General features: G+C 41.8%; 2 protein-coding genes across 10 annotated transcripts in view; one reads left to right on the forward strand and one right to left on the reverse strand.

Moving 5' to 3' along the window:
• Positions 1 to 18191, reverse strand: part of FILIP1L (filamin A interacting protein 1 like) — a 205311-nt gene extending 187120 nt beyond the window's left edge. The window contains exon 1 of the mRNA XM_083820329.1: positions 17948 to 18191. The gene's annotated coding sequence lies outside the window, so the exon portion shown is untranslated. The remainder of the gene's footprint in view (positions 1 to 17947) is intronic.
• CMSS1 (cms1 ribosomal small subunit homolog) overlaps positions 1 to 27800 on the forward strand; it is a 239393-nt gene that overhangs the window by 188874 nt on the left and 22719 nt on the right. Inside the window, exon 1 of one of the 9 annotated variants that reach the window (XM_083820378.1) lies at positions 9505 to 9547. The exons of 6 other annotated variants lie outside the window; for them this stretch is intronic. In XM_083820378.1, coding sequence (XP_083676504.1) covers positions 9520 to 9547 — 28 coding nt within the window. In that variant the 5' untranslated portion in view covers positions 9505 to 9519. Of the gene's footprint in view, positions 1 to 9504; positions 9548 to 18329; positions 18442 to 20200; positions 20370 to 27800 lie in introns of those variants that run through there. 2 more of the 9 variants (XM_083820374.1, XM_083820377.1) reach the window with 2 other exon arrangements.

The following is a 27800-nucleotide window of genomic DNA, read 5'->3' on the forward strand; positions in this document are numbered from 1 at the left end:
GGTCTTGAATATCTCTAGGGATGGGGCATCCACAGCTTCTCTGGGCAGCCCGTGCCAGTGCCTCACAGCCCTCAGGGTGTCTGAGCCTCCCATCCTCTGTTTTGTGCTGCCTGTGTCCCAAGTGCTGTCAACGTTGTTAAATACCTGACTCTCAGAGAAGTGCTGCTGTGGAGGACAACCTGGCACGTGCATGGCCAAGTCTGAGTGAACTCCTGACGGGACAAATGAGCGTGTGTGCTGTGGTTCTGTCATGACTCTTCCAGCCCGGAAGCTGAAGTTCATACATCCTTTTGTACTCAGGTTACACCCTCGAACAGTAAAATGCTGGTGGAAAATAGACTTCCCTTTCATTATTGTGCCAGTGGGGAAGTTTTCAATTATGTGTTAAGGTTTGCTCAAGCACTGTCTTTCTGCAGTAGTTCTGCTGGCTGAAAAGGTCACCGCCTGCTTCCCACAAGTGCCTGCAGATTTGCCAGGTCAGTGCCTTGTGTTTCCTCTGTGACTGCCTTGGATTGTCAGGAGCAAGGTTAGGGGTAAACAGCACGAGTCATGGGGCATTGCTAGGTTGGTTCACTGGGGCTGCAAAGGGCAAGGGCGACTAAGGGACAGATCTTGGATGGGGGTGATAATGGGGTCAGTCTGCCCCTTCTCCCCTTAAACAGCCACAGCCAGTGCTGGTGATCAAGACATTTGCAGTAGATCTCTCTGCTCTCATGTGCAGACCTTAAGAAGATAAGCTCCCTATCCCCAAACATGTATGTCAGCTCGGCCTCGGTGCTCCTTCCAGAAGTTACGCATTTCTGTGTTTTGAAAGCATATACATGCAACACATTTGAAAATAACTAGCTTAGAAACTAACAGGATCTCTTGCCACACCCTGTCACTGGCTTTTTTCTTCTTAAATTAGAAAGCACAAAATCTGCTTTTATAAAGGTACTTCTTGTGCTAGCGAATGTGTTTGTCACCCACCATTTTGCTCCCTCCTTCTTCAGTGCTGGGAAAGATTTCTTAGAGGAAAAAATAGAATAAATCATTCGCATAATTATGTCTTCCAATGACTGCCTAGCCAGACAAGTAGTTTTCTGAACAGTGGGGCTGACCATGCCTACTTTCCTATAAATTTGTGTCCAGTGGTTGATTGTGAGCCGCAGCTGAAACTTTTCCCATGGCTGAGGAATTTGTTGGGATTCTCCATGCTCTCTGGGACCTCACGTGCCAGCCACTCCTTCAGCCGGGAGAATTACAGCATCGCCTCCCTGATAATTTTCATAAACTTGTAAGAACTTGCAAGAGTTTGCTTTCTCTGTCCCTTTGTCAAATGCTGTTGTAATATGACTGTAGGTCTAAACTAAAATTCTGGGATCAGCACACTGACATATACATACAGGCAGATTCTGTGGTCATACAAGCCCCGTTTCCCTACAAAGCAAAGCAAATGGGGAGGGCAGTGGGAACCGTATTGTGCTGACTGCTTTCCTGGGCTCTGTGTGGGACAAGTTTTTTTTGTTTGTTTTTTTCTTTTTTTTTTTCTTTTTTACAATGTCCTGAGAAACAGGAATCTTCCACGTGCAAAGCAGGGGGTAGTACAGCAGTGGCTTCTCTTTCTTGGCCTGTTTGAGATCCCCTAACTGTGTGCTGCTACAGGGGTTGCTGGATGGCTGTTCGTTTCTGTGCATCTAACATCACACAAAATTTATGTTGAGGGGTTCGGTGCCATGGGCACTTGGAGAGTAGTAAGGGGAGGTGGAATTTGTCTTATTTGGCCACAAGGCGTTCATAAGTGACATACTCTAGCTGCAAGCATAAAGGCTTAGGATTGTAGCTGAACAAAGTCAGGCTGTTCAGAGGTACGGTTCCCACTCTCATGGTAATTCACACTGTGATAACAACAAGCAGTTACATGTCACACGTCCAAGTGTGGGAAAAGCATACCTCAGTCTTGCATAATCAGTATGTGAAAAGTAAGTAGACTTAGAGACACGTACAGTAAATAAGCAGAAAAGCCACACATGGGTTTATTGATGTTGTACCACATAAACAAGATTTGCATTCTGTTCCTGGCTTTGCCATCAACTTCATGTAACATTTGAGGGAAATCATCTCACCATCCTGTGCTGTAGCATACATGTTTGCATAGATTATGGCTGTCCTCTGAAAACTCACTCTACTTTTATATATGTTTTTTCTGATAAATTTCTTTTATTTATTTATTTATTATTGTAAGTACAGAATCACAGAATCATTTAGGGTGGAAAAGACCTCTAAGATCATGAAGTCCAACCGTTAAACTAGCACTGCCAAGTCCACCACTGAACCATGTCCCTAAGCACCACATCTACACGTCTTTTGAATACCTCCAGGGATGGTGACTCAACCACTTCCCTGGGCAGCCTGTTCCAATGCCTCATGACTCTTTCAGTGAAGAAATTTCTTCTAATATCCAACCTAAACCTCCCCTGGCACAACTTGAGGCCATTTCCTCTTGTCCGAATAGGACAAGAAGGTGCTGGGAGAAGGGCTGTAATTTGTAGCTTTAAGCTGTAGCTTGAGCATCCTGGGTTTTGTGAGCTTTCTCAATCTCGACCTTAAACCCAAAGTTAACTGGCAAGTTTTTAATGCTTTAAGTTTGAACTGATGATATAGATGAGCTAGAATGCCAAATAAACTTTTCAGCCGTAGAGGTAAACCTGAGAAAGGAGACGAGAGCCAGGAGTGGCAGTGTGGTGGCATTTCCCAGAGATGGGCAGAACTCCAGCACGAAGGCCCCTGTCCCCCTGTTAAGGAGCTGCACCTCGGGGGCTGGAGCAGAGCTCACATCCACAGCAGGGCACGAGATGATGTTCGCCTTGAGCTGGGGTCTGCTTTCACAAGTGGTATTCAGGTGTACGGCATTTCTAAGGAGGGAGGTGTGGGGGGTTGGTGATAAATTACCCTGCTGTTTACTGAAAGGCTAACCATTTGTGCAAGCGGACTTAAAAGAGGCCCATATATTCGTATTAGCAACTGCTCTAGCTGAGAGCAAGTAATAATGTCCTTTCCCACATCTTCAGTTGCTCAGAAGTTCTTGTGAGAAATTACACTTCTGAGGCTGAAAGTTCCCTACATGTAGCAGCATTTATTTATTTTTGGCAGTTCTGAGAATAGAAGGGTTCAGCCACACTTCAATAATGAGAGAAGAATGAAATGAGATTTTCTTTGTCCCCAGAAATGTTGGTTTTAAACATCCTTTCAGCTGAGTGGATGAAATTTGAAAATCAGGATGTGACAGTAGTGCTCCAGAATCCCCCAGGGGGCTTTGTGTTTGACTTCATGGTTTCATGCAGTTTTTTTGTGGCTGACATGGAGCCTATGAAGCAGACTTTTCCAGTTCATTTTTCTGAAGCTCACAGCTGAGGAAAGATTTACTACAGAAGCATCTGCAACTAATTTAGCAGAGTAGCACAACGAAGTATATTGCTGCAAATTGGTGCAGAGACCTGGCATGGTTGGTGGCGAGGTAGTAGAAGGCGGCCTTCTGCATGGCCTCCAAAGTCAGAAGGAATCCCTTGTACTCTTACTGAACTGAGGGAGCGATGGCTCTTCTTAAAGAGTTGCTCTCTAGGCTGAAGTGGGAAATCATTTCTCAATGGTGAGGTGTTGTTTCTTTTTTTCCCCCATTTCCTTGACCCCCAGAAAGTTCTTTGATCAAAGAAGGATGTTTAGTGGAACTGTGTATTTTGCCAGCTGCCCTCAGCTCCTTCCTTGAGCACCTCGATGTCTAGGTGGGCAATTAAAAAACATCTGTCTGGTAAGTCTTCTCCAGACTAGTGAGGAGAAAAGAGGGCAGAGAGTAGCAGAAGTCTGAGGAGAAGTGTGAGGGTTGGCTTTTGTTTTAATTCAGTTCTTAAGCTCTTTCCAAGAAGAGATCTGGCCACCATTGCTGCTCCAACCTTTTGTCTTATCTTATTCCCTCCTTTCTGCTGGCTCACGGTTGAGTAGGGGATTTCACCCCTCTCGCATGACCCCATCAGTCAGTTAGTTACAGTTCCTCACATCTCTGTCTTTCCTTAATTTTGGTCATGTTTAAAAAAATAAAATTCTTTGATGGCACCACATGGGCAGAAAGATGTCTGGAGGATCACATCATTCAGTCTACACAATGCCTGGATGTAAGCCATTCTTTGAGTTCATTGCTTACATGACCTCTAAATATTTATTTTTGAAATGGGTTTATAAATTGCTATGGTTGATTAAAAGACTCCTGAAAGATGTGTATTCTACCAAACATGTGCTGAATGGTGGTTGGTTTTAACAAAACAAAACAACAGAAAAAGCAAACTTGTTTAGTTTTACATGCAGTAACAGTTCCGTACAAAACTAAATGTTGTGTTATTCTATACATCTTGTGACCGGTGTCTGAACAGCCAATACAAATTCAGGATGACAAAAACCTTGGCAGCAATTCTGAACTCTTTTTATCAACCTTTCTACCATGAGAGACGTGACCATAATTCTCTTTTGACGTGCCAATTTTTTTGGATTTTTTTTGTTTGCTTTGTTTGTAACATATTCCCCTTGTGCATTTGCTTGGACAAATACTGTGTCCAGTGTAATTAAAATCAAATTTTCTCTATTTGTTGTATATTTAAATTGTTTCATCCTACATATATAGGCAGATTTTGGCTCCATTGCTGAACGCAGGTATGTGAGACGTTAGGCTCTTAACACCACCAATTAATTGCAGATCAGGTAATGGAGGAAATTTACAGTCATTGCCTTATGATGAAAGCTTAGTGGATGTGTCGTATTAGAAATACACAATGACTGAGGGTCAGACCCTCAGAATGTGGGAAGCCTACGGGCTTTAGCTAAACCGATCCCGTTATATGTGTTTATCTAGGCCTCCTTTGCTGCAATGATAAACAGGTCTAGTCAAACACCATCATATGTACTTGCCAGGTAAATATACATGTAAAGATTTATCTCGGGGATAAGTAGATTTGCCTTGTGGAATTTGAGTATGGAAGTGTAATATTTTTCAGCCTTCTACTTGGAAATGTTTATTTTTTTCAAATGCTTTATACCAGGATTAAACCCGGGACTTCGTGCTACTAAACCGTCAGCCTACTTCCAGAGGCACAAAGAGCCCTGTCAAACAGATCTGAGGCAAGCACAAATTTAAGACAGTCTTTAACTGCCATGCCCGAAGCTATGTGGTAAATATGGCAATGTAAAAAGCAGAACTCTTGGGGAGACAAATGGATTAATCTACTAATCTCGCTTTCTATACAGTACCTAGGAGAACAGATGACTTCCTTTGCCGAAAACAAGCTTTAGAAAATAAAAGTAATGATGTCATCTTGTTTTGATGATGGAAGTGGGTGAGGATAGTACTATTCAGCCATAGTGTTTCATTATAGTTACTGATCAGAAAAAGTCTTGGGAGCATGTTGCTAAACCAACATGCTCCAAATTCAGCTTTCATAGGAGAGGCCAGCTGTGTAAAACGAGCTGTGTCTTTGAAGTTAATATTCACTTACCACACAGTGCCTCCTGACACAAAGGGAATAACACGCGTATTATGGGGCGTTTCTGTTGCTTTCATCACCACCTACTGCACTCTTACCGGTAGTCAGTTATTAGTTCTAGAGGTTAATGACACAAATCTGGATTTATTAGTGCTGTAAACCTGTGGGAAATGGTGAGTAGAATTAGTGTATTTTCCAGAATAATGAATAATGTGGTTTCATTAGATGTGAACGTGTTGTGTCGATTTCTGCTGTAAAAATGAGTGCGTGGTAGCCATTCAGGTTGCTTGACTTATCTTTCCTCAACTCGGCTGTAACATGTCAAATTGTAGAACACTTTCCCACTTGCTAGCAAAGTCTTGGTCCCTAGTTTAGGGGATCAAAAACTTCTTGGAAATCATTTTATTACCCTGTAGTGGATGGTTTTTATTTAAAAGTAGCTCTACCTTGTGTGTAATGGTGCCACAACAGAGATCTCTGTCTTTCTTGGGAGGGTGGGTTGTGCATGTGTATCTTGGTTTGAATGTTCATAAACCAACTCACTGCTGGACTGCATCCTGAAATTAAAAAATGGGTCCAAGAAACAAGTATCTGGTACAAAATTAGCTATGGTGCTTAGTGTTCTTCAATTTTTAAAGGCCTTAATCTACCTGCCAAGCCATGTATTTGTATTGCACTAGTCTATGCTATATCTACATAACTGTTAAAGGTTATTTGAGATTGTTAGAGACTTTGAAAGGTCTGTAAGTCGGTACAGATTCATTTTTTTCCTGTTTTTGGGAATTTGCCATCCAATGGTTTATGACCATGAATGTCTATGAGTGTTATTCAGTAACCCTTATAGACAACTTATTAAGTTTGAGGTAAAAAGTCCTTCCTCAACTTGGTTGCCCTTCAGTGGAAATGAACTTTTTATTCACAATGCTAAGAACCGTGTAGTGTTTGTTGGTTGTAACGCTCAAGGCTGATGAAGGAAAAGGACCATGGAGAATACTGAGTCCTAGAACCAACTCCTTGAAGGATTTCTACAAGGTAGAAGCTAAGGAATTATTTTGTGTACAGTAATTTTCTTTACAGTGCCTATATCTGGGCTTTGGGAGGGGGGCTGCTGTATCTTCCACCAGCTGCATAATCTGGGCATCTTCTTCTGTTGGTCTGATAAAACCAATCTTGCAGTAACCCATGCTCAAAATCAAATGGATGGGCCAGTAGGGACAGGTCGTTGTCTGAGAGGAAGTAGGACAGGTGTCTCGTAACTGGAAAATACAAAAAAGTATTCTTACACCTAGGGATGCAGAGACACGGAGTGGGGTATAAATCCCAGGCAGTCGATTTGGTAACGTGTAGGAAAAAAAAGAGGGGAGGGATTCTGAATCCTGCAAAGCTTTAAGATACATTTCCTCTTGATACTCGCGCACGTTCTGTGCATTTCCTTGGGCTGAGTTTGAGACAGCTGGTGTTCTTCCAGACACTGAGGAAGCTGGGCGTCAGCACTGTCTGCTTCAGATAAGATTAATAATGTATAGCTTCATGGGGAACAGAGCCTAATCTGCTGGGATGCCATTGCAAGCACTCCCAGTGAGGAGGAGCAGCTGCCTGCTTTGGGCCTCCTGGTAGGAATGAGATGAACCATCTGAGGCGGGCTCACACTGGCTCCTGTTCGGTTCTGCGGGCAAGTTGCTCACACCTTGTAGCTGACTGTGTTGAAAGCAGCAGACAGATCTGCAGACCTCTGATCATGTCCAAATCCTAGCGCTGTTCACTTAAAAACTCTCCTTGAAAAACGATCCCGTAATTCAACACAGGACTGCAGCAGAAGGAACTTTGTTTCCTACTTGCATAGCAGAATAGGAGGGTACTGTGAGCTTCCTGAAGGGCATGCTAACAGCAGTCTTGACTGACAGACCAGAATAGGGTCTGTTCTTCGGATGAAAATCCTCTACGGTTACTTCTGCTTCCCAATTTGGATTTGGTGGTTAAGAAAAAGAGCTGTCTGATTTCTTGAATGCTTTCTGTGTTGAGCACAGGTTGGAGACTTTGGACCTTCCTCTCTTGCACCCTGTGTGTTACCGTCCTGTTGATGCTGGCCTGTGCAATGAAGCTATGATCCTCATCTTCCTCAAATGCTAGAGACAAAAAGTTATTCTCTGCAAAATTTCTGCCATTCTTATGTGGTGTTACAATAGGCCAGAAACTGTACAATCCTATCAAAAAATGCCTTGCCTTGTCTGAGATGTTTTCCCCCTCAGCACCCTGTATTTTTGTGTGTAGTCTCCTTGCTCTTAAAAATGATCACAATGGCTGAATGGCTTTTTCCAGTGATACTGCAGCAGGCACTTGCTGCATGCAGACAGCCTGAAGACTCTTGCACGTGACGTTTCCCACTCACCCCTGCACATCCTACTTGGTGTAGGCATCGGTATGATTCAGTTGTTTCAAAGTCCCAGTCTCCGCTCCCAGCACATGCATGAAAAGTCTAAGGAACACACACACAGGTTCTCTAGGTTTTAAAACAATAACGACAAAATGCAGTAAAAACAGTGCTTGCTTATCTTCATTTTCTTAATTACTGCCATGTAGAAAGATGCTGGGACATTAGCAGCTCTTGATATTGCTGAGGAGGTTGGTAAGCAGCCAGCAGTGTTTGGAGCTATGGAGTGATGAGGCTTTGCAGGCTCAAGCTCTTTAGGGCTCTCTTCAGAGATCCTGGCTAGCATCTGCCCAGGCTTGCCATCGTGAAGTAGCTTTCGGGGTCAGCCCCAGGGAAAGCTTGCTGCGTTCTTTACCTGTGCTCATCCTTGGATGCAGTTAAAAGACAAGATGTGAGTCAAGAATAGAGAATTGGGAGGGAAATTCTAGATCACTTGAGGCTGCGCTGTGGGAGTTCTGGTGTTCCTGGTGGGGGATTTCCCACTCCTGGTGCTTAACCTGAGGCAGGGAGATCAATAGCATCTGCTCTTTTCCTTCTGGTTTGAACAGTGCGAAGTGTTAGTGCACACAGCAGGTGTTACATGCATCACTTGAGCTCTTCTGAAATCTGAACTAAGTGCTGGGTTGGTTGCTCAGTGTGGAAAAAAATGCCTCAGGCTTGCAAATCTGTGCAGAAACTGCCTCCCCACATCAAAAAGTTAGCTCCTAAATCTCATTCTCTGGCAGTACTTTGATGCTTTCTCCTCTTAGAGGTTTTCAATCTAAACTCTCTAAGCATTGCTTTCGCAAACAATTGCTGCTAAATATGAATGGTTGTTTTCCAGTCTGGAGTAATTTTACAGGCAGTTGAGGATGTCACTGCCTTTACACAGTTCTGTGGTTACTTCCTGCAGCAATTTATTCCTGTAATATTTGTGGCAATGAAAACTGTAAAATAGAGTATCTGTAGTACTGTTAGGCTAGCAGAAAGTAAGGGGAAGTAGTGCTTGCTGAAATAGATGCCTTGCCAGAGACAGGTGTTTAGGTCTGTACCTTTTCCATCGTCAAAGGGAAGTCATTACCATTGTATTAAATCAGGTGTTTGCTTTGTTGCTTGTACACAGACATGAGCTACCCTTTTCTTCTCCCTACGCAGAACTCTTGCACCCTTGAAAACCAATCTAAATTGATATTTTGTTTTCTTTTGTTGGTGGTGTTTTTTCTTTTTTTTTTTCTTTCTTTTTTTTCTTCTTTTTTTCTTTGGCAACTTTACGAATACACTGGTGTAAGAGAACATGGGAAGTAGCTTTCTGGTTTGCCCCCCCAGCCTTTTCTTTTACAGGGAAGAGCCATAATTATGGTGCCTTCTCAAAAGATCTAGGTAACAAAAGTGGGCAGCAGTCAGAGATGGGCTGTGTTTGGCCAAGCGGTGCAGCAATCAGGGGCTCACCTGCCTCTCAGCAGGGGTAGGCACTGCTAGGAGCAGGTCTGTTTCTACCGCAGCTCTGTGACTGTGCCTCAAAGCAGCAAGAGTCACCCCCCTCTGCCTTGCCCCCACACAGGGGCAAAGGAGGGGTTCCCTGGGCTGCACACTGAGCAGGTGATGCTCACCACATCAAGAACAGGAAAAGGTTTGTTTCTGTAGAAAATGAGGCATTTTTGCCATGATGGATGTGGAAAAGAGTAGAGGCTCAGGGTTCTACATGTGTTGTCCTCATTCCCCTCCTGCCATCGCTTCAGAGGTGTCTCCTGCACTCCTCTTGCATTTAGCTTGATCTCTCTGCTTGGTTGCTGCCTTTGCATTTTCCCCTGGTCTTTTTGTAATGTCTGGGTCTTTTTCTGTTGGTTTTTTTTTGTTGTTGTTTGTTTGTTTGTTTTTAATCCCTCTTGGAGGAAGATTCAGTTTCTACAGCTGCTGCCAGGTTGGGGCAGCACACAGGCACCTCTGCAGGTCGCACTGAACTGAGGGTGGGGAGCGCAGCATCTCAGTGCAACCTGGGCGAGTCCTGGACAATTCATTTACCATTCTCATTTCCGTACGGTAGCAAACCACTGGTGAATTCAGGATGCAGAGGAGAATGCAGAGGAAAAAACTATGTGCTTTGTGAGTTTAAAGATATAAATCACATCATCTCTGCTGGGTCTTATGATGTATTAGTACACAGCTTACATATCTGGAGTTCTTTGTTTGCTCTGTTTCTCAGACTGCACGTGTTTTGTCAGTCCTTAAGCCTTGGCTTACTTAAGCATGGATCATGCAGATAATATAGACACTGCACTGTGTGTTGAACCCTGAACATCCTGCTTTTCTGTTGTCCTTGACGATTTCTGGCTTTCTCCTATAGCAGATGATATCTAATATTATTATTCTGGGTCTGTGCTGAGTATTTTAACCAAATTTTACTGTGGCTTGTCTTTATTATAGACATCTATTTTAAATTAAAATGTTTTATCAATACAAAGTCACTTTTTTATTTTGCAATCAAAAAATTCACTGTGCTTTTAATTAATGTAAGGATTGAAGAGGAATTTGGTTTCTGAGTCTATGTTTGGCATTTTTCAGGCATATCATTTTAGTGTTTTGTGGTTGAAGTGCCTGTTGAAAGCTTCCATAACAAAAATAAAGAAGAAATTAGAGTACCTCTGAGACTTAAAAGTACTGTTAAAGAATTTATTAGAACAATGTTAAAATATGCCCTAAAACAAGTCATGTTAGTCTGCAGGTTGAAATGGGGTACCTGGGAATTCAGACTGTTGCGCTACTCTGATTAATTAAAATTGAGTCAGCTGAAACCTCCATTATAATCAAAATTGTTCCCCAGGGCTTTATTTCCATTACAGTCCTGGTGCAGCCTTCCAGTCCTTCCCAGTGCTGAGGTAAGTGATCAGTCAGTCAGAAGAATAAGCAAACAGATAAAACTATCATGACAATATTTTTTTTCTTGCTATGCCAGTCTGTGTTTGGTAGTATTAATTGCATGTGGACATGCTTTCTGCTGCCAAAGACAAAACAGTGGGACGCAAAATATCTCTGATTTGAAGGGCATCCTGTTTTCCATATTGTCAGACTTGGATTATTTCACTATTTCTGTTTTCTGTAACTTTGGCTAAGACGGTGATCTCCCCTCTGCAGATGCACTGCCTATCTCATCTCTGTTGTGCTGAGGGTCGTGTTCCACTACAGTGTGGTTTCCTTATCAGTAATTTTGCAGTAAATCAAGTAGGAGGAGACTACTTTTCCCAGCAGGGTCTAGAGTGAAGAATTCATAGCGTGTGAATTCGTAGAGGATACTGGAGGACATCTGCCTTAGGAGACTGTCTCCAGAGCTGAGACCTTCAGGGCCTAGATAAAGCACTGCTTCTGTCTCTCCCGTACCACATATATTCTGACCCCAGCTTTACATCATCTGTCATCATTTTTTCCTTGAGCTGCATACAGTAGTGAAACCCTTTGGATAGGGATAACCTTTATCATGCCTTTGTTTCATGTCAGGGCATTCTCCCAGAAGCCAATGAAAAACAAAGCTATGACAAAGAAGCCTTTAAATGTGGCTATCGACGCAGAGATAGAGTCTGGGGAGTTGTAACTCCAGATTAATAGGGATCCCTCTGAGCCTTGTCTCTCTGATGGAGTGAGCCTCAAGTTTGTTTTTCATCCTAGTGATCTGAATACAACTGGTTTGGATTCTCTAAAACGTGTTTCTAAAAATGCTGCTTTTACAAGGTGGTTGTTGGTGTTGGGTTTTTTTTGTTTGTTTGTTTTTGTTTTTTAGCGGAGGGACTTTGTCCTCTGTCTGAAGTATAATAAACAACTAGTATTTTATTCTACCATAGCACTTTCTGTAAGAATCCCACAGCACTCTACATGTCATTCAAGCCCCAAAACACCCCACTGAGTTAAGAGGCAATTCCCTATCTTGTTTTTGTGCAGTAAGACAGCCTGAGATGGAAGAACTCTTAGTGATTTGCTAAAGACTGAGCAGTCCCTATCAGATCTAGAAATGCTGACTCCAGAGCTCCTCAATGTAACAATGCACATACGTGCACCTGACTTCCATCCAAATAAATCCTCTAGGACTCCTTTCTCTCACCACATTTTATGTGTGTACACAAAGTGCAAAGAAAACACAGCATATTTACTAATACATGTAGTATATCCTCAACAATTGTAAAATATGAAACTGCTGAGTGCATACTGTAGTTTTGCACTTCTTGCAATAAAAATTCCTTCGGTGTTAACAGCTCTTTTTATTGACACGTTGTGGGGGAATACAATAGAGAAGAAGCTAGCCATGCCTTCTCTAGGGGTCACTCAGTATCCTGCATTTCTTGATCAAACTCACATTTCTTTCTTTTGTTTCACTCGGGAGGAGCAAACTGAGTGGGGGATCCGGTTCAGATAATCGTGATAGAGCAGAAGGGTTTAAAATGGAGGACAGTCTCTGCTCTGAAAGATGCATGAGATTCATAAGATTCTTTGCCCACGTGAGGGGGCTATCTCTAGGAAGAATCAAGAAACCTATAATTAGGCTACAAGTTGTCCTCCTCGGACAGCTGGAGGTCGGATGAAAGTTGGTGTGAGGGGGAGTGAACGGTCTGTCTCTCCCCCTTCATGAGTCTCAAATTTCCTGTTGCAGAAGGACTGAGAGAGGTCATATCATCTCCCTCTTTCGGCGTGTACTTATCTGTATCGAGAAACTCCACCACGGCCTGAGCTGCCTCAGCTCCCAGGTGGGCTGGTGCTGGACGATGCATGGATTTACAATGGGGAGCGCGCAGTGGGCTCGGCTGCGTGAGAAACACTGCAAAACAACAACGTGTGCTAGAGCTCACGAGTCTTGATGTGTGATTTCAGCCCTTCCTTTTTCTTGCATGCTAGCAAGTTAATCCTGTCTTCTTCTCAAGTGGGATTTCCTTTTATTGTCCTCCCACTCTTTTAGGTGGGTGTTGTGTGAGTGGCCATATGATGCTACGCATCAGTTTATATTGGATGGCATCTCTAACTGTAAAATTAACAGAATAAAACGGAGTAACAGGAAGAATGCTTGCTGCTCATTTTCTATATAAAGTGAGTGCTCTTCAAGACAGACAAGACTTGACGTAAAATGCCTGGTTTTGACTATATTTTGCACATGATTTTTAAATTGTCTCTTTAGGGAGAGTACCTAAAACATTTGTCATTCATTTGTGGATTATTTTATATTCTTTTCACCCTTTGCTTATGGTTAAGAAAATTGCACGAGTACTGTGTCTAACACAGCTGTGTTGTAAGTACTGATTATTTAATGTTATTTGGGTTCTACAGATTGGACACTGTTGCGCTGTTTAAGTGAATGCCTGAGGAGAAGACTGGCAAAATAAAAAGCCAGTTATGAGCGAAAAATGGAAAAGTTCACCTCCAAGGATTTATTTTAACAAGACAATGTTTAGTCCAAGTTTCATTTTATGTAAAATTATGATTTACGGTTTTGCAGCTGTGCGTATGCATTTTCACTCTATGGTGTTTGAGACGTAAGAATTCGGTGTTGTTGGATTTCTTTCTCTGGTTTTTAGCGCCATTAGTGATCACTGTAAATTTGCTGAGGTTGAAAGAATTTGGTATTGTGTAATGGAAGATAAGAAATTTGTGTTAGACTTCTGTGTAGTACCACTTTCAACTATTTCTTCCTGCATGACTGTGCCGCATTGTGTAGGTGGGATTTTTACTGGGACTTGTTTTAAACTTAGCCGTATTCATCTTAAAATGAAATGTACTGGTACCGTCTAGCATTGCGTAAAATCCTCTTCCTTGGCAGGTGTCAGAGAGCAGCAGAAAGCCTTGCAAACACCGTTCTTAGACAGACTGCTCCAGCAAAGCTCAGCCACTGCTGTGCTGGTGCTTTCCCAGGCTCCCAGCTCCTGATGAACTCCCTGGAGAGACCTTTTCTGCTAGCGTGCTGTGTACCTCTGTTACCACTGCAAGAAACGCAGGCCCCGCTGGAGCACTCTGATTTCAGTTTAAATCTGTAGCTGTCAGTAAGCTGGGAGTTGGGACCAGCTGTATGAAAATGAAAAAATAATCCATGCAGGTGACCAGCTGCATGTCCTCTATTTTTAAATACTTTTGGAAGCATGTTTTCTAGTACAGATAAACTGCTGCTCTGGATATATGCATGCGCTCTCACACCACTGCATGCTGTTTTATAATATTGCAGGTAAACTACTTTCAGTTGCTTGATTTCAGTCTTGTCATCATTCGAAGTAAAGTTGTCATAGTCTCTCCACTTCACCTAGCCAAACTGGAAGTCAATGTAAAATAACTACATTTTTCAAAGGAGATGCTTCATCTTAGCCTACCTAACATACTGTGTTTTGCTGTTAATGGATAGAAAGTGGGTCTCAACTCCCTGCAACTTCGTTGTTTGTCAGTGCACAGCTGTGTACGTGTATGTACGTGTATTGGTGTGACTGCAGGAGAGACGTGGGCATGACCAGGGGAAACCAGGCTGCATCCGCCGTGTCCTTAACTGCACCGGTCCTGCCTTTCTGAGGTCAGGTGAGGCCACTCCAGTCTCCCCTTCCCCTCTTGCTTCAATGCAGAGACCGTGCACAACAGACCTTAGCTAATTCTGAGTCGTCGCAGAAGTCAGGGCTGAGGCACTTGCTGACACCATAAATCCGTGCAGAGCTGTGCCTGTGCCCAGAGGTTCTGGGCGAGCAGGTCGGCCCCTTGGTCTTCAGAGACTTTTTGTCTGTGCTCATTCTGCTTAGACAAGAGCGCGAGGCCTTATTCTGCTTCGGGTAGAGAGGAGTGAATTTGCCTAAGTGAAAAGTAATATTTTCTAACCCAAAATGTGAATATCGGTATGGGAGACCTTTCCATCAGTCCCAAGACCACGTAGACTGCGGGAAAATGCAAACTGCTGAGGGTGTCTGTCACCTCAGAGCAGACAGTTTTCTGCAACAAGGTGTCACTATTCTTCTGGTGCACAGAAAGCAAAATCCACTAGGGGACCCTATGGAAAAGTTTTATTGTTGGTTTTTTTTCCTCTGTTTTTGGGAGATAGATTTGTGAAAGCAGGTTGGACAAAGCTTTTGTCTGTATGGCATGTTGCAAGCATAAGCTTATTTGCCCCGCTTTCCTGTTACTAGCAGATCTCGGGAGGGAAATGTTTCTTTAGCAGAATGACTGAAATTATTTAACTAACTAGGACACCTAGACTTCCCTCAAAACCCTGGCTTGTTTCCGTCAGTCTCGCTTGGCTGAGGGACAGCAAGGAGGGAGGAAAATCCCAGTGCCATTTGCTGTTTGGTGGCACCAAAAGAAAGCCACTGAGCAGGCATGTAAATACCGTGTGCGGCAGTAGGCTCGGACTGCTGGTGGGAATTTCTCGCCCCCCGGCGCTGCTTGGATTTACCCTTCTGGCTCGGGCTCTGCTTACACCTGTCAGCTGAGGGTGACAGCACCAGTGCCAGCAGTTTGTGAATGTCCCCTTGGAGCTTTGCCTGGCCAACTGGCAGCATACATTGTGAGACAGGCCTCTTCCTCCTCCTCCTCCACAACCTTGGGCAGGAGGTCAGTCAATACCTAAAGCCATGGTCTCCCACCCCCACTGTGGAAAGTGGGTTTCAGCCCTGTCTGAGGCCTTCTTTGCTTCCTAAGTGGACAGAAAGGGTTTCAGCCTTTCTTTCCTGCACTAGAGAAGAAAAGAAAATGAAAAAAGAAGGAAAAGTACTTTTTCCTTTTTTTTTTTTTTCCCCCTTCTGCAGTGGTCTCCACTTTAGCAATATGAAGCCACCCCATTCTGGTGCTGGACATTTTTAACATAGGGGACAGACAAGGAAGAGGAGGATACTACTGGAGGCAGGATTGGCCCCAGCAGGAAAGAGGTTAGAGGCAGGCTGAGGTCTGTCCACATTAGAACATGAGGCTTGTTCACTCCGCTGTGCTTCTCTCCAACTTCTTCCATTAATGCCAGGTTCATATCTGTCATGGTGACAACATTGCCATCTTCCACTGCTCTCATTCCGTCATCGGTACGTAAACAAGCCTCCCAATGGTTTGTGGCCCTGCTCCTTCTAGGCCCCGTTCCTGTGACGAAGGTGTGATGTCCCTCCTTGCTGCTTTCAAAACCAGCTGGCCCCTGTTGCCTCTGGCAATCAGCAGCACTCCTGCCCTCTGCTAGGGGGTTTCTTTGTGAGTGCTGGATTTGTAGGCTACGCTTACACCCGTGCTGCTTTTTTTAAGCCCCCAATACCTGTAACATTGATGGGGAAATAACTTTTCCCCACACACAAACAGAGAACAGGTGCCACAAAGTGTCGCAAAAACTAAGTGGATTCATTAAGCAGAAACTTTAGGCAAAAACTGACCATTTAAAAATGTAGATAGCTGCATTATTTTCTCTTTTCTCTCAGTGCTAACTGTTTATAAAAGGTTGTTGCCAATCTCAGGCAGCACTAGTTGCTTTTTTGCTGTGAAGCCTTTTGCTTACTGGTGAACCTCATGAATACATTTGCAGTGTTTCAGTAACCCTCATGTAAGAGCCTCTTCTCTAAGTTCTTGCAATGGAAACCTTCTGGATGAATGTGAATTTTTGCATGCCACACAGCCCAAGTTGGCTCCATGGCATGATGCCCTAATTGTTTGCTAAAGAGTTGTAGACCCACTAGAAAGGTATTCTGTGCGAAACAGATGGTGTTTATTACATCCTCCAAATAAACTTAACACTCAAACAGGGCATAAATTGCCACACAAAAATCAGAAGGAAAGGAAGTTCAGCTGATCTTACACAGAGCTGAGAGTAACCAGAATCAGAAGTTCCTTCAGCAGGTGAGACTTTTGCCACCATCTAATCCTTTACTTTTTCAGCGTGATGTAAGAGATATTGTTTGATCAGTGGTTGTGTTAAAGAAAGACCTGAACTAAGTGCGGGAATCTACCCAGTCACCATGCCTTAGATGAACCCTCAGTGACTTCGTGACCTCTTCTGCCCTTTGCTTACTATTAGTCTAGAACCCATCTACCCCTCTTCCAACGTTTGTGCTGAGGCTTGTGCCTGATGTTTCTGTTATGAAGAACTTTTTGGTGCTCTCGTGTTAGAGTTTGGACTTTTGGGGCAAGTGGACCTTTCTACCCCATTTCTTCAGGTTGCCATTCCTGTGTGTTTGCCTTGGAGGAATATACGGTGATGATGTGTGTGCATGCACCGGCACTATATCCATGGCTCCACAGTGTCTTTACATAACAGTCTCCTCATGTTGGACTCCACACCGCTGTATCATGATGTCCATGACCCCAAAGTGTATTAGGATCTCCTTACAGTCAAGTATGCCATGCTGTACTCTCTCCAGGTTTGTTTTTTTTTTTTTTTTTTCACTGAAGAGTTGCAACAGTTTAAGACAGTGCTGAGGAAACCTGTTCAGCCATATATGCTTTTAAAAGGAGAAGCAAGGCAGGACTAGGTAAAAGTATTCTGTGAAAGGAGACTAATATAAACATAATCTTTAATCTTGTCTATACTCTGGCTGAAGCTGAGAAACTTCTTCAGAACTGTGGAGGAATTTGAGCACAAATTCATCTATAAATTCTTTTTTTTTTTTAACCGTGCTAGTTGTAAGAAGCCCTGTATTGCAACCCTGAAGCCATGTGTTCTCATATTAAACAAAATAAGGTGGATAAAACATCACTCAGCACATCTGACTGCATGCTTACATATGTAATCATTATGCACATAGTCACATATATGCTTTTCTGCTATTTTCAGAATGATACAGCCTGCTTCCTTGGCTGTGTGCTTTTTAAATTAATTTAAACAGGTGAAATCAGACAATGTATATTCTGTTGCACATGCTGATATCTTTTTATTTTCCCATTTCCTTTAGACAGTGATAATGAAAACCTATGTTTTGAAATTGAGAGTTTCATTATCCCCCCCCAAAATGTTAATGTTGACATACAGAACCAGTCTAGCAGAAAAAGCATATCTGGAACAAGTCATTATCAGTTGCTTTCTAATTACAATGAAAATACAAAAATGAAGCAAGCTTACCTTAGCTCGGAAGGCTAATGTTTGCTGTATCCAGGCAGTTCCCTCTGCTTATTCACGTGAAAAGGGAAAATCCACTTGAATAATGAAAGAAAAAGTCTTTAAATAACCGAAGAGTGAGGGATTTAAGGAGTCCTCAGCTGAGCTCCTGATCCACTTGTTCTAGCGAATTGCAAAAACCTAGCTCCAGTAGTAGCTCAGAGCGGCTTTCCTCTCTTCGCCTGTTCTGTGGGCTGAGACTCTGCAAGAATAGACCTGAGACGGTGCTGCATGGGAGAGACAGCGGGGGGACCTTGGCACAGAGTTGGACCAAACTCTAAATATAGCCCAACCCACTTTCCGTGTAGTTCTCTTCATACTCTGAAGGCAGATGACCTTGTCAGAAAACTGACCTCACAGCATGTCACCCTCTGCAAAGAGAGGATCTAAAGGAACAGGACTGCAATGTAAGAGGACAGAAAAGCAATCAACCATCTGCTTGCAGCTCATGAATGTAGGTATGAGCTCTATTTTTATGGCAGTTGCAACTGATCAAGTCATAATGTGCTTTATTTGATCATTTAGACAAATGTGCTGCATGCCAGTTCACAAAAGACCTTTACAGATGAGAGACTGAATTGTAATTACTAATCTTGAATAGAGAGCACTGACATAGATGAAAAGCCTGTCGCCTTTCCTCCTTTCAAAGACGTTAACTCAGCAAAGTGTGTAGTATTTCCCTTTTATATTACATTAATCTTCATTCATATGTAAAAGGTTTCTGTCTATAAGAAAATGTGTTTTCTCTCACTCTTACACTGAGATTTTTACAAAATGTGATTTAAATCCACAAGCGTGTATTCCAGTAACATATAAATTTGAGACGCTAGGGTGGCTTGAAATTGCAGTGCAAGCTACAATATCTGGGACCACGCTGCTGAGAATTATGTAGTATATGCAGGGGAGGAAGCAAGAGAATAAGAGGCTTAGAAATATAACCCTTGGGCTTTGGATAGGGAACCGTTTTTCAACAGATGGTTTATGATCCAGGGAGTTGCCACTTTAACTCTATGTGGCAACATGTCAGGGTATTTTGTTCCTTAACCTGAAGGAGACTTTAATTTGATATGAATCAGTCTGAAGCTCTGTCAAATGGACTTGATATTGCTATGTCATATGAAGACTTGTGAATAAAATAAAAAGATGAATAAATCTCAACAACTTGAAATGCCTTCTTTCACATTTTGTGTTCAGACATAAAAGAGAGTTGGGGTAAAAGCTTTTTTGCAGTATTGTTCTTTAATGGGATATATTTGTTGTTGACACATAGCTAAGTGTATGCTACATTTTATGTGTGCATGCAATTTTTAACGTTCAGAGAAAACCTGAGAAAGCGTCAGGTCTGTGATAACATTATACTATAGATGTGTATGTCTGCAAAATAAACGAGCCAAAAAGGTGTTAATTATATCAGTGGTTGGTAAAATATTAGTGCCTATCTATGAACAATAATGTAATATGGGCTGTTAAGTTTTTACAATGTGTGCTGTACATTTTTTATGGACGCCCACTGTTTTTGGCAAGTTCCTCTGTGTAATTTTGTCATGATCCATCAACTGCAAGTCCACAGGGTCAGCCAGACTCTGTGTGTTACCTTCACAACAAGAACTACAGCTGTGAAGCCACAGCTGCTTCCCAAGATAGTGAGAGAACAGTAGGAAATGTGAATCTCCAGCAGTACTGAGAAGAGAGACATCACATCTGGGCCATGCTACATTCCTGGGCAAAACTTAATCGTAGTCACATTTAGGCTGGAGCCCACCATTTAAGTAGTTTTTTGGAGTTATTCCAAGTTCCTTTTTTCCCCCCAATTTACGTTTCCTCCCAATTAACAAAAATAAATGTTTGTTAGGAGTGAATAGTATAACTAATGAATGATGTTGGTTGGATATTTGACTTTAGGATCTGAAAAAGGAGCAAGTCTGCCTCCAGACAGACAAAAGTTGAGTGACATACCAGTACCGTGGAAGTAGTGAGATTCTAAATGTACATCATGCCAGCATCATTAAACATGGTTAGCATCATGGATGGCATCCTACACTCCAGGATGCTACCCCTGCTGTGATCCAGACCAACCCAACCAATTCCAGCTTGGCAGTGCCACCCCTCTCACCAGTGCTGGGATGTTGAAATCACCACAGTTCCCCTCACTGAGAGCATGAAGGATTTGGGGCTAAGGGAGGGAACATGTACTGTTCCTCCCCGTCACAAGCTGATACTCTTTGTCCTCCACCGCAAACAGCTGGAGCAGTTTCCATACGTGATAGATCAGTTCTTAGAAGAAGAAGGAATCCCAGTGCCCATGGGTCATAAGAACACAGGAATTGTAATACCTCACCAGGAGCTGTGACGCACATGTCTCTTATACAAATATCTTGCAGAAAAGGTGATTTCTTGCTTACACAAATGATGTGATGGGTGGTTTTGGAGAGGGCATGTTCATTTTCAGGGCGCTTTTATAGAGCACTGATGTTCATGTTTACAGGGCTGTAAATGTTACCTGACCAACCACTGTAATGTGAACTTCCTGCAAGTAGGAGAAAAGGATTTAGGAGTTGATTGTACTGTTTTTTTCGAGATGAATGAAACGATGTTTTGTTTAACAGCGCTATATGCTCTGTTTTGTTTTGTTTTGTTTTAGGATGGCTTTTACATGAGTTTCCTAGCCACACCACAAAGGGGGAAATATAGCACGGAGTCAGGCCCTAGTTTGTGCCTAGCTTTTGCCAGACTCATAGCTTGAGTTTTCTGTATGATGCTAGATGATCTGTCTGCTTCTTTGCAGACAGTTTTTTACTTTGACTACCCACCCTTCTTTGGTAGTATTTCCTCTGGGAAATTCCCCACACTGAGGAATGATTTGGATCTAGCTTTTCCAGATCCCAGGCTGTTTTTTCTCTCAGATGCCTGTTAGGATTGATAGCTACTTCAAGCCAGCTTTTGGGGGTTCTCCCTCATATGATTGTGCATTCTGTAACTGGTTCTTGTCAGCTGATTTTTCTTTGATTAAACCCAAATTGTTAGTCACTTGTGTTTGTTTAAAGATCACATGGAACATTTTGCAAGCGAGATGTATGAACCATAATGTTTCAGCCAATTTCCAGGATGGCCAACTGTATTCTGACTTTCACCGTTCCCCTGCTTTTCAGAGTTGGATAGTGTCTTCTTACAATCCTAAACTATTGCACAGTATCTCTAGCATCCTTTGAGTGGTTTCTGAAGTGATTGTAGGGTATTAATGCCTGGAATCTGTCAAGAAGTGAAGCCTATTTTACAAGGTCAAGTATTTAATTATTTTATAACATCCATCCAGTAAATTTTTAAACAGCCCAAATCCATGCTACTTATAAGCAAACTAAATAAAATAATCTCCCGCTTTACCCATCTCTCTAAGAATATGCTTTTAAACTGAATTTGGAGATTTAAAGAGATTACCAGAAGTAAAGGGTAGTTTTTGAAAGAATAAAAGTAAAAGTAATGAGGAAAACACAGCAACTCGTGGATGTCATCTTGAGCCTTCACTCATGGTGTCATTGGCTTAGGGTACTAGAGCAGACAACAGGAGCAATGTGCGCTCTGTGCTGATGTGTTATTTATTGTATCTTCAGGCTTTGGGTGCTCTTGTTTGACAGGCCAGTCATGAAGAAATTAAGTTGGATGGCAAGCAATAAAATAGCCTGTCGTATTCCTAACACATCAAATCTTCATGTTTGCCCTTCATCTACTGTGGGTGGTGCCATTATTTTTTGTGTGAGACGGATGGGATACCTTGCAGGAGAAAAAGTTGTTTTTATTAAGTGGCTGGTGGCCTACTACTTTTATGTCTGAGAAGTCTATTTCTGTGGGTTTTTTAATCCATTTCTGCTTATAAGGCAATATATGAACATGTGAAGGTCGAATTATGAATAGGCTGGGTTGTAGTTGTGCAATTGTGGCTGTACTGCAAGCTAGGCCTAACCATGGTCCTGTGAGGCTGATTCTTGTGTCCTTACACATACACAACAGGGGATTTCCTCTGGTCTTGTTCTTGGGTATGCCCTTCATTTTGTCTTTTGGTTCACTCCCAAATCAATATATGTCAAAAATGTGTTTGGAAGTACCTTTTGAGTATTAAAGAGGAAGTGTTAAAAATAAGGGAAAAAGGAGAGATGGTTGTTAGAAATGCTCTGTGGGAGACTCTTTGCGTGGCGCAGTCTGGCAGGTAGGTGTATCTGTGCACTAAATGTTTTCTGTCATATCAGAGCATATTGAAAATTAGTTTGAAATGACTCCATTTTTATTTTATTTTATTTTATTTTATTTTATTTTATTTTATTTTATTTTATTTTATTTTATTTTATTTTATTTTATTTTATTTTATTTTATTTTATTTTTTTCTGGAATGAAGGTAGTGCTTTTAGTTTAAATGGCCATTCACTCTAAGAAAGAGGAACCTTGACTGAATATCCTGTCACCAGATTTGTCAGGCAGTTTGTTTGTGGTACATGTGTCTTCTGAACCACCAAGGAAGGAGCTCACACCTGTGTAAGCATATTGTCTTTGTAGTGTAAACTATTGCCAGTGCTTGTAAACTATTACCTGCACATCCTACAAACTGTTTACAATAAGCTCTGCCTCAGCACAGGCTTAGGCAGGATGGGGCTGGGAAGGGTCTTATGCTGACTGGATGTTCCCTAATGGGACAAAAGTGAAGTGCTTTTGAGTCTTCAATAGGACTGCGTCTGTTCCTGCTCAGTTGCATACTGTGTTCCCTTCAGCCATGCCTCCCAAGCGTGCTGTAAAATACATTTTGTGAAGTGTCTTTGCAGGTAAAGTCTGCAGTTTAAGGGACACTCGCAGCTATGAGGACTTACTGTTGTGCTGGAGCAGGCCCATTTTGGAAGAGGAGCTCATGCAGATGGGAAAGGAAATCAGAACCCAGACCTTGGGATGATGGAGTGCTGGCTCCGTGTATAGTTATTGTTCAGATTATCTCAGCCCAGACATGGAGGCGGCGTTGATCTCTGTTGCAATGGGCTGACAGTAGAAGTTGACAGAACAACGGTACTAACTGCTGGTCACCTGCAACAGAGCTTCCTTCATATGCACCTTCATGTCTCCTGGTGCTACTAATAATTAACTAATAAACTGATATATACCAGATCATTCACAGTTTTTCCCTTTAGTTCCCAAGTGTCATAATAACCAAGTAATTTAACGTCTTACAAGTGAAGGGATTTCGTTTGATTCATGACCCCAGTGAGAAAACTATGAAAACTTCATCAGTGTTTTAAAACTGGAGTTTCAAAAACTTAAATGAAAAAAAAAAGAAAAGATCTTCATTAATTTTTGAAGAAAAGAGGCACTTTGCTTAGCCATATTGTCATTCTTTCTCGCATCAAAGATTTTCTGATGAGCTGTGATTATGTCCTTTGATGTGATCAAATATTCAGTTTTCATTACTGTCAGTATACGTGTTCTTTAACTGATTTCTAGGACTACAGCTTGTTTTACTGCAGTGTTCAAAATGATTTAACTCCTTATGCAAGGAGGTGATTTATTTATTTATTTATTTCATAATCTGTCATCTGGATTTCTCAGTAGTGCCACTGGCAGTGATGCATGCTCATGATGTATTATTTGTATATATATGGAGTATTATTTACCTTTCTGGGGCTGCCAGTGGACCCTTTCCAATTCAGAGAGAGCAAATGGAGAAATGAAGCGGGTATGGCCCCAGGTTACTTTTTTAACTAATTGGTTTATAACCATTTTATCACATTTCCCAGCAATTTCTAAAGTATTGCCATGATAAGTAGTCAGCAACTGATCTGAAGAACTGTATCAATACTAAAATTTTCATTCTTAGCAGCTCCATATGGCTGGTCTGGGGGGCTCACAGAAGACCTTCATAGCTACTTCTTGGCCAATTGGTTTTAAACCATTGACACGAGGTTGTTGGAGCAATTGTTAGCTTTGTAATAGGAAAATTCAGAGCTGTTCATTGCCTACAGAGGGGTAGCTTAGTGAAGATTGTCCTAGTAGACATGAAAGAGATCCTCCTTTGTGTATCACCAGTACCAGTGACACACAGATCAATAATTTGGGACCTTTCCAGGAGATGGTTTAAAACACTGCTTGCCTGTTGCTCCTGTGCACGACTGGCTTCTTCCACTGCTACGTACCACTTTTTAATTGCTTCCAAAAGCATTTTTTTGTCTCTCTATCCCTCTCCTTTTGTCAGAGAAATCGTGCTTGGAATAGTTCAAAATATTTGAAAAGTTAGACCCTTTTTCTTACTTGATCAGCTCCCCTGTCAGGACTGTTTCATCTAAAGGACCTCACCTATTCCTTTGGATGTTGGTGGGCATCGTGCCTGGGACCACCTGAGCTTCGTGTTTCCTGCTGCCTCAAGGGATGGTGCTGGAGTGGTACGTTTAAATACTGTTGTCATCACATTTAGGCCAGCTACTGTGATCAACACAACTTGGGGGAAAAAAGAGGCTTTTCCATTGAACAAGGATAAACAGGGACCAGGGAGCCAATTTTGCAGACAACTGCTACATTTAAAAGAAAATTAGTTGATCTTGCACTGTGTGTGCCTGGTGGGATATGCAGAGGAGACACAAGAAAAATTCAAGCAAATGCATTGACATTAAGATTAATTAATCTGATTCACTGCAAATTTAGGTCAGTTTTAAATGAAAAAGTATGAAAATAATAGGAAGGTCTAGACTTCAATTTTATTCTTTTCCCTGACCTCCCTGTCTGTCCCACTCCATTCTTACTTCCAGAAAAAAAGGAATCTAAAATGGCAAATAATAATAATTAAAAAAAAAAAAACTTCAATACACTTGGCATTTTACTCAGAACCAAATATTTTTCAATCTGCTGGATTTAAAGCTGGGAGCCCTGAGAAATATTTTTCCCCAGATTAATGAATACAGATCAGTACTATTTAATCAGCCAATAAATAAAAACATAACCTGCAAAGCAGCCTGAAATGAATCCATCATAGCATGCCCACCAAATCGAATGAATTATGCTCACCTACAAAGTAATGACAAGGACATATTTTCCTGCACCATACCTGAAACTAAAAATAGAGCCTAGCAAATACAAAACCTATTTCCACAGCATCCATGGCCTTCTGTTAGAAATTTTAAAAACACGGGCCCTGTTTAAATTCTGGTTTTAGATATAAGGCAATTTTAGAACAGTCAGAGGAGACTGGAAGTCAGCGGGAAGAAAAGGGAAGGGGAACAAAGTTTGTAAAAATAAATTATACACAAGCTTTGTTTTCCTATAAGGAATTCTGGATTAGTACTGATATACAACACTGGTGGGATTGTAATGAAGAATGCAGAAATTTCTGTAACAGTTCAGTTTAGACCCATGGGCTCTTTTGGCCCAGAGTGTCTCTCTGACTGTGGGTAGTGCCAGATACTTCAAATAAAAGTTGAAGCAGTCTCCCTCTTGGCTGCATAAGACAGGTTCCCTCCAAATTCTGTCGCACAGATTAGTTTAACTGGAAGAAATGAACTTTTCCTGTACTGCCCTGTTTCACCGGGGATCTTCTGGATGCCAAATAAATGTCTGATCTCACAAAGCTTCCAGATAAAAAAAAAAAATAATCCCCCAAACTAATAGGAATGATTCCCTCAGGTGTCTTTGAGTACATAAGCAAAAGAATATTTTTCTGTTGTAAGCTTTCTTTTTAATTACATGTTCATTGTGCCTATATTATGAAAAGTTGCAAGCACCATACCTCATCTTTTCCTCAAAAAACCTTCTGTTCTCTTTATCGTCTCTTCCTGTGAAGAAGTTCCCATAGCTTCTGTCATACTTGCTAACATCCTCTATCTTTATTTCTGTGCTAGAATAGCTCAAACCACAAGGCTCATTTTCCAAAGAATTTTAAGATTATTTTCTCTTCCTTTTCAGATGTAACTTTTTCTTTATTTGGAGACATTTTAAGGAGTTGTTCCTGGTAAAGTTTTACTTTTTCAGTCAGTTAAGCTGAGTCCTTAAAAGAATGAGTGATTTATGTTGTGGTCATTGTAATTTCTGTATTAATAACTTCACAGTAGAGTAGTGGCATTGTAAAGGTCAAATGTCTCAGTAATGGTGAGTCAGCCTAGCAAGCACAAATTTGCACTAACTAGTATTGACAAAATTGCATTCACATCAAAGCATGTGTCATTACCTCCCGTAGCATTAAGGTTTTGTCTGCCTTTAAAATACTGGAATAAATAACAAAGTAAATGTGCATTCTTTGTGAAGACAGTGCTTAATAAGGGTGATGTTTAAAGGGAACATGGTAAATTATCAAAATATCTGTGTGCCTTGTTACGTGCATGTCTATATATCTGAGTACATGTTTGTGCGTTAATGTGTGCGCATGTATATATTTAGTATGCCTATTGATGTACACAGACACATATATAGGTTAGAAACCCTTGCATTGAATCAGTTGAAATAACGTGATCAATATCATAAATGAGAAGGTCTATTCATGGAAGGGGAGGCATGTGTTAAGCATAAGTGTTTTTTTTCCATTTCAGCATGGTTCAAAGTAAAATGAAATATAAATACCTAATGACTGGGAAGCCTGTTAATGTGTGCCGTGGTGCTGATGCAATACTAGAGAAAAAAGTGAAGAGCGAGCTCTGGAATTCATATTTATTTATCTATATCTAGACCATTACGTGATCGTTCAGACTTCTTTGATGACCTTGTGGTTCCATAAGGTCTACCCATCACAGGAAAACATGCAGAGGATTGCTGTGCTGAATAACATAGTCCTTTTGGCCCCATGTTCCAGCAGTGCCTGGCTGCTCATTTGCACAACACGAGAGATGAAAGTCAACATTGTATTAATCAATTAGGTTCTGCCTTTGTGTCAGCTGGTTATTAAGGAAGGATTTGTCCTCTCTCCTGTTTGGGCGTAGAGGAATCTCCTGGGTAGCTTGACACCTCAAAGCAGGGCAGGCAGTGCTGCTCTGATACAGGCATGTTTGGAATCTGAGTTGGATGCCTCCGTGTTTATTCACATCGAGTTATGATTTATTTTGTGAATGACCCCACTGACTTCAAGGTAACCATTTGCATAGGGAGATACACTGCTTAACGTGAGCAAGGGTGGCAGAGTCTGGCCTGTGGTACTTGGATGCCCACAACAAAACCGTCCTGTCATCACTGGAGCTGACACGGTGTCACAAACAATCGCAGCTCAAAACTAGCTACTGCCTCAGCCAGGATATGAATAGCAGTTTCTGGAATAGACAGAAAGTCCTACTGTTATATGAAGTAAAAATACTCAGGTACTGCAGAAAGGTGTGCAAATGAGAATTGCTTTCACAGATGTTTGTTGAGTCTGGGGACGGACACTGCTTCCCTCTTTCATTTCTAGCTGAAAGGGGAGAAGGACGTTGCATCACGAAGTGCAGTCTGTAACTCAGATGGGCAGTGAACAGGTGGTACATTGTTTGTCAGGCTATTTCATATCATGGAAACCATTTGTCCAGTTTTAGATTGCTATTACCAGCGGTGTATCTTTTAGTTATGAGAAAGAGAAGATGTTATTTAAAACTTAGACTGCCTCTGTTTGCCTTTCAGAGCATGCCAAATGGTTTTTAAAAAAGGAATGCTTAAGGATCACAACCACTTTCCGTGAATCTATTTAATGCAATTCTTATTTACTTCCAGTGTGAAGTAAATATGCTGAGAAAGAGCTGGCTTAGCAATTCAATTCAGTGAGACATGCACAGATGTATTCAGGAATGGGTGTTTGGGGCTCAAGCGGGGCTAGACAAGAGGGACAAATAGGGGACTAATA

Source organism: Anser anser (assembly GCF_964211835.1).
Source record: "Anser anser genome assembly, chromosome: 1".
Lineage (NCBI taxonomy): Eukaryota > Metazoa > Chordata > Aves > Anseriformes > Anatidae > Anser > Anser anser.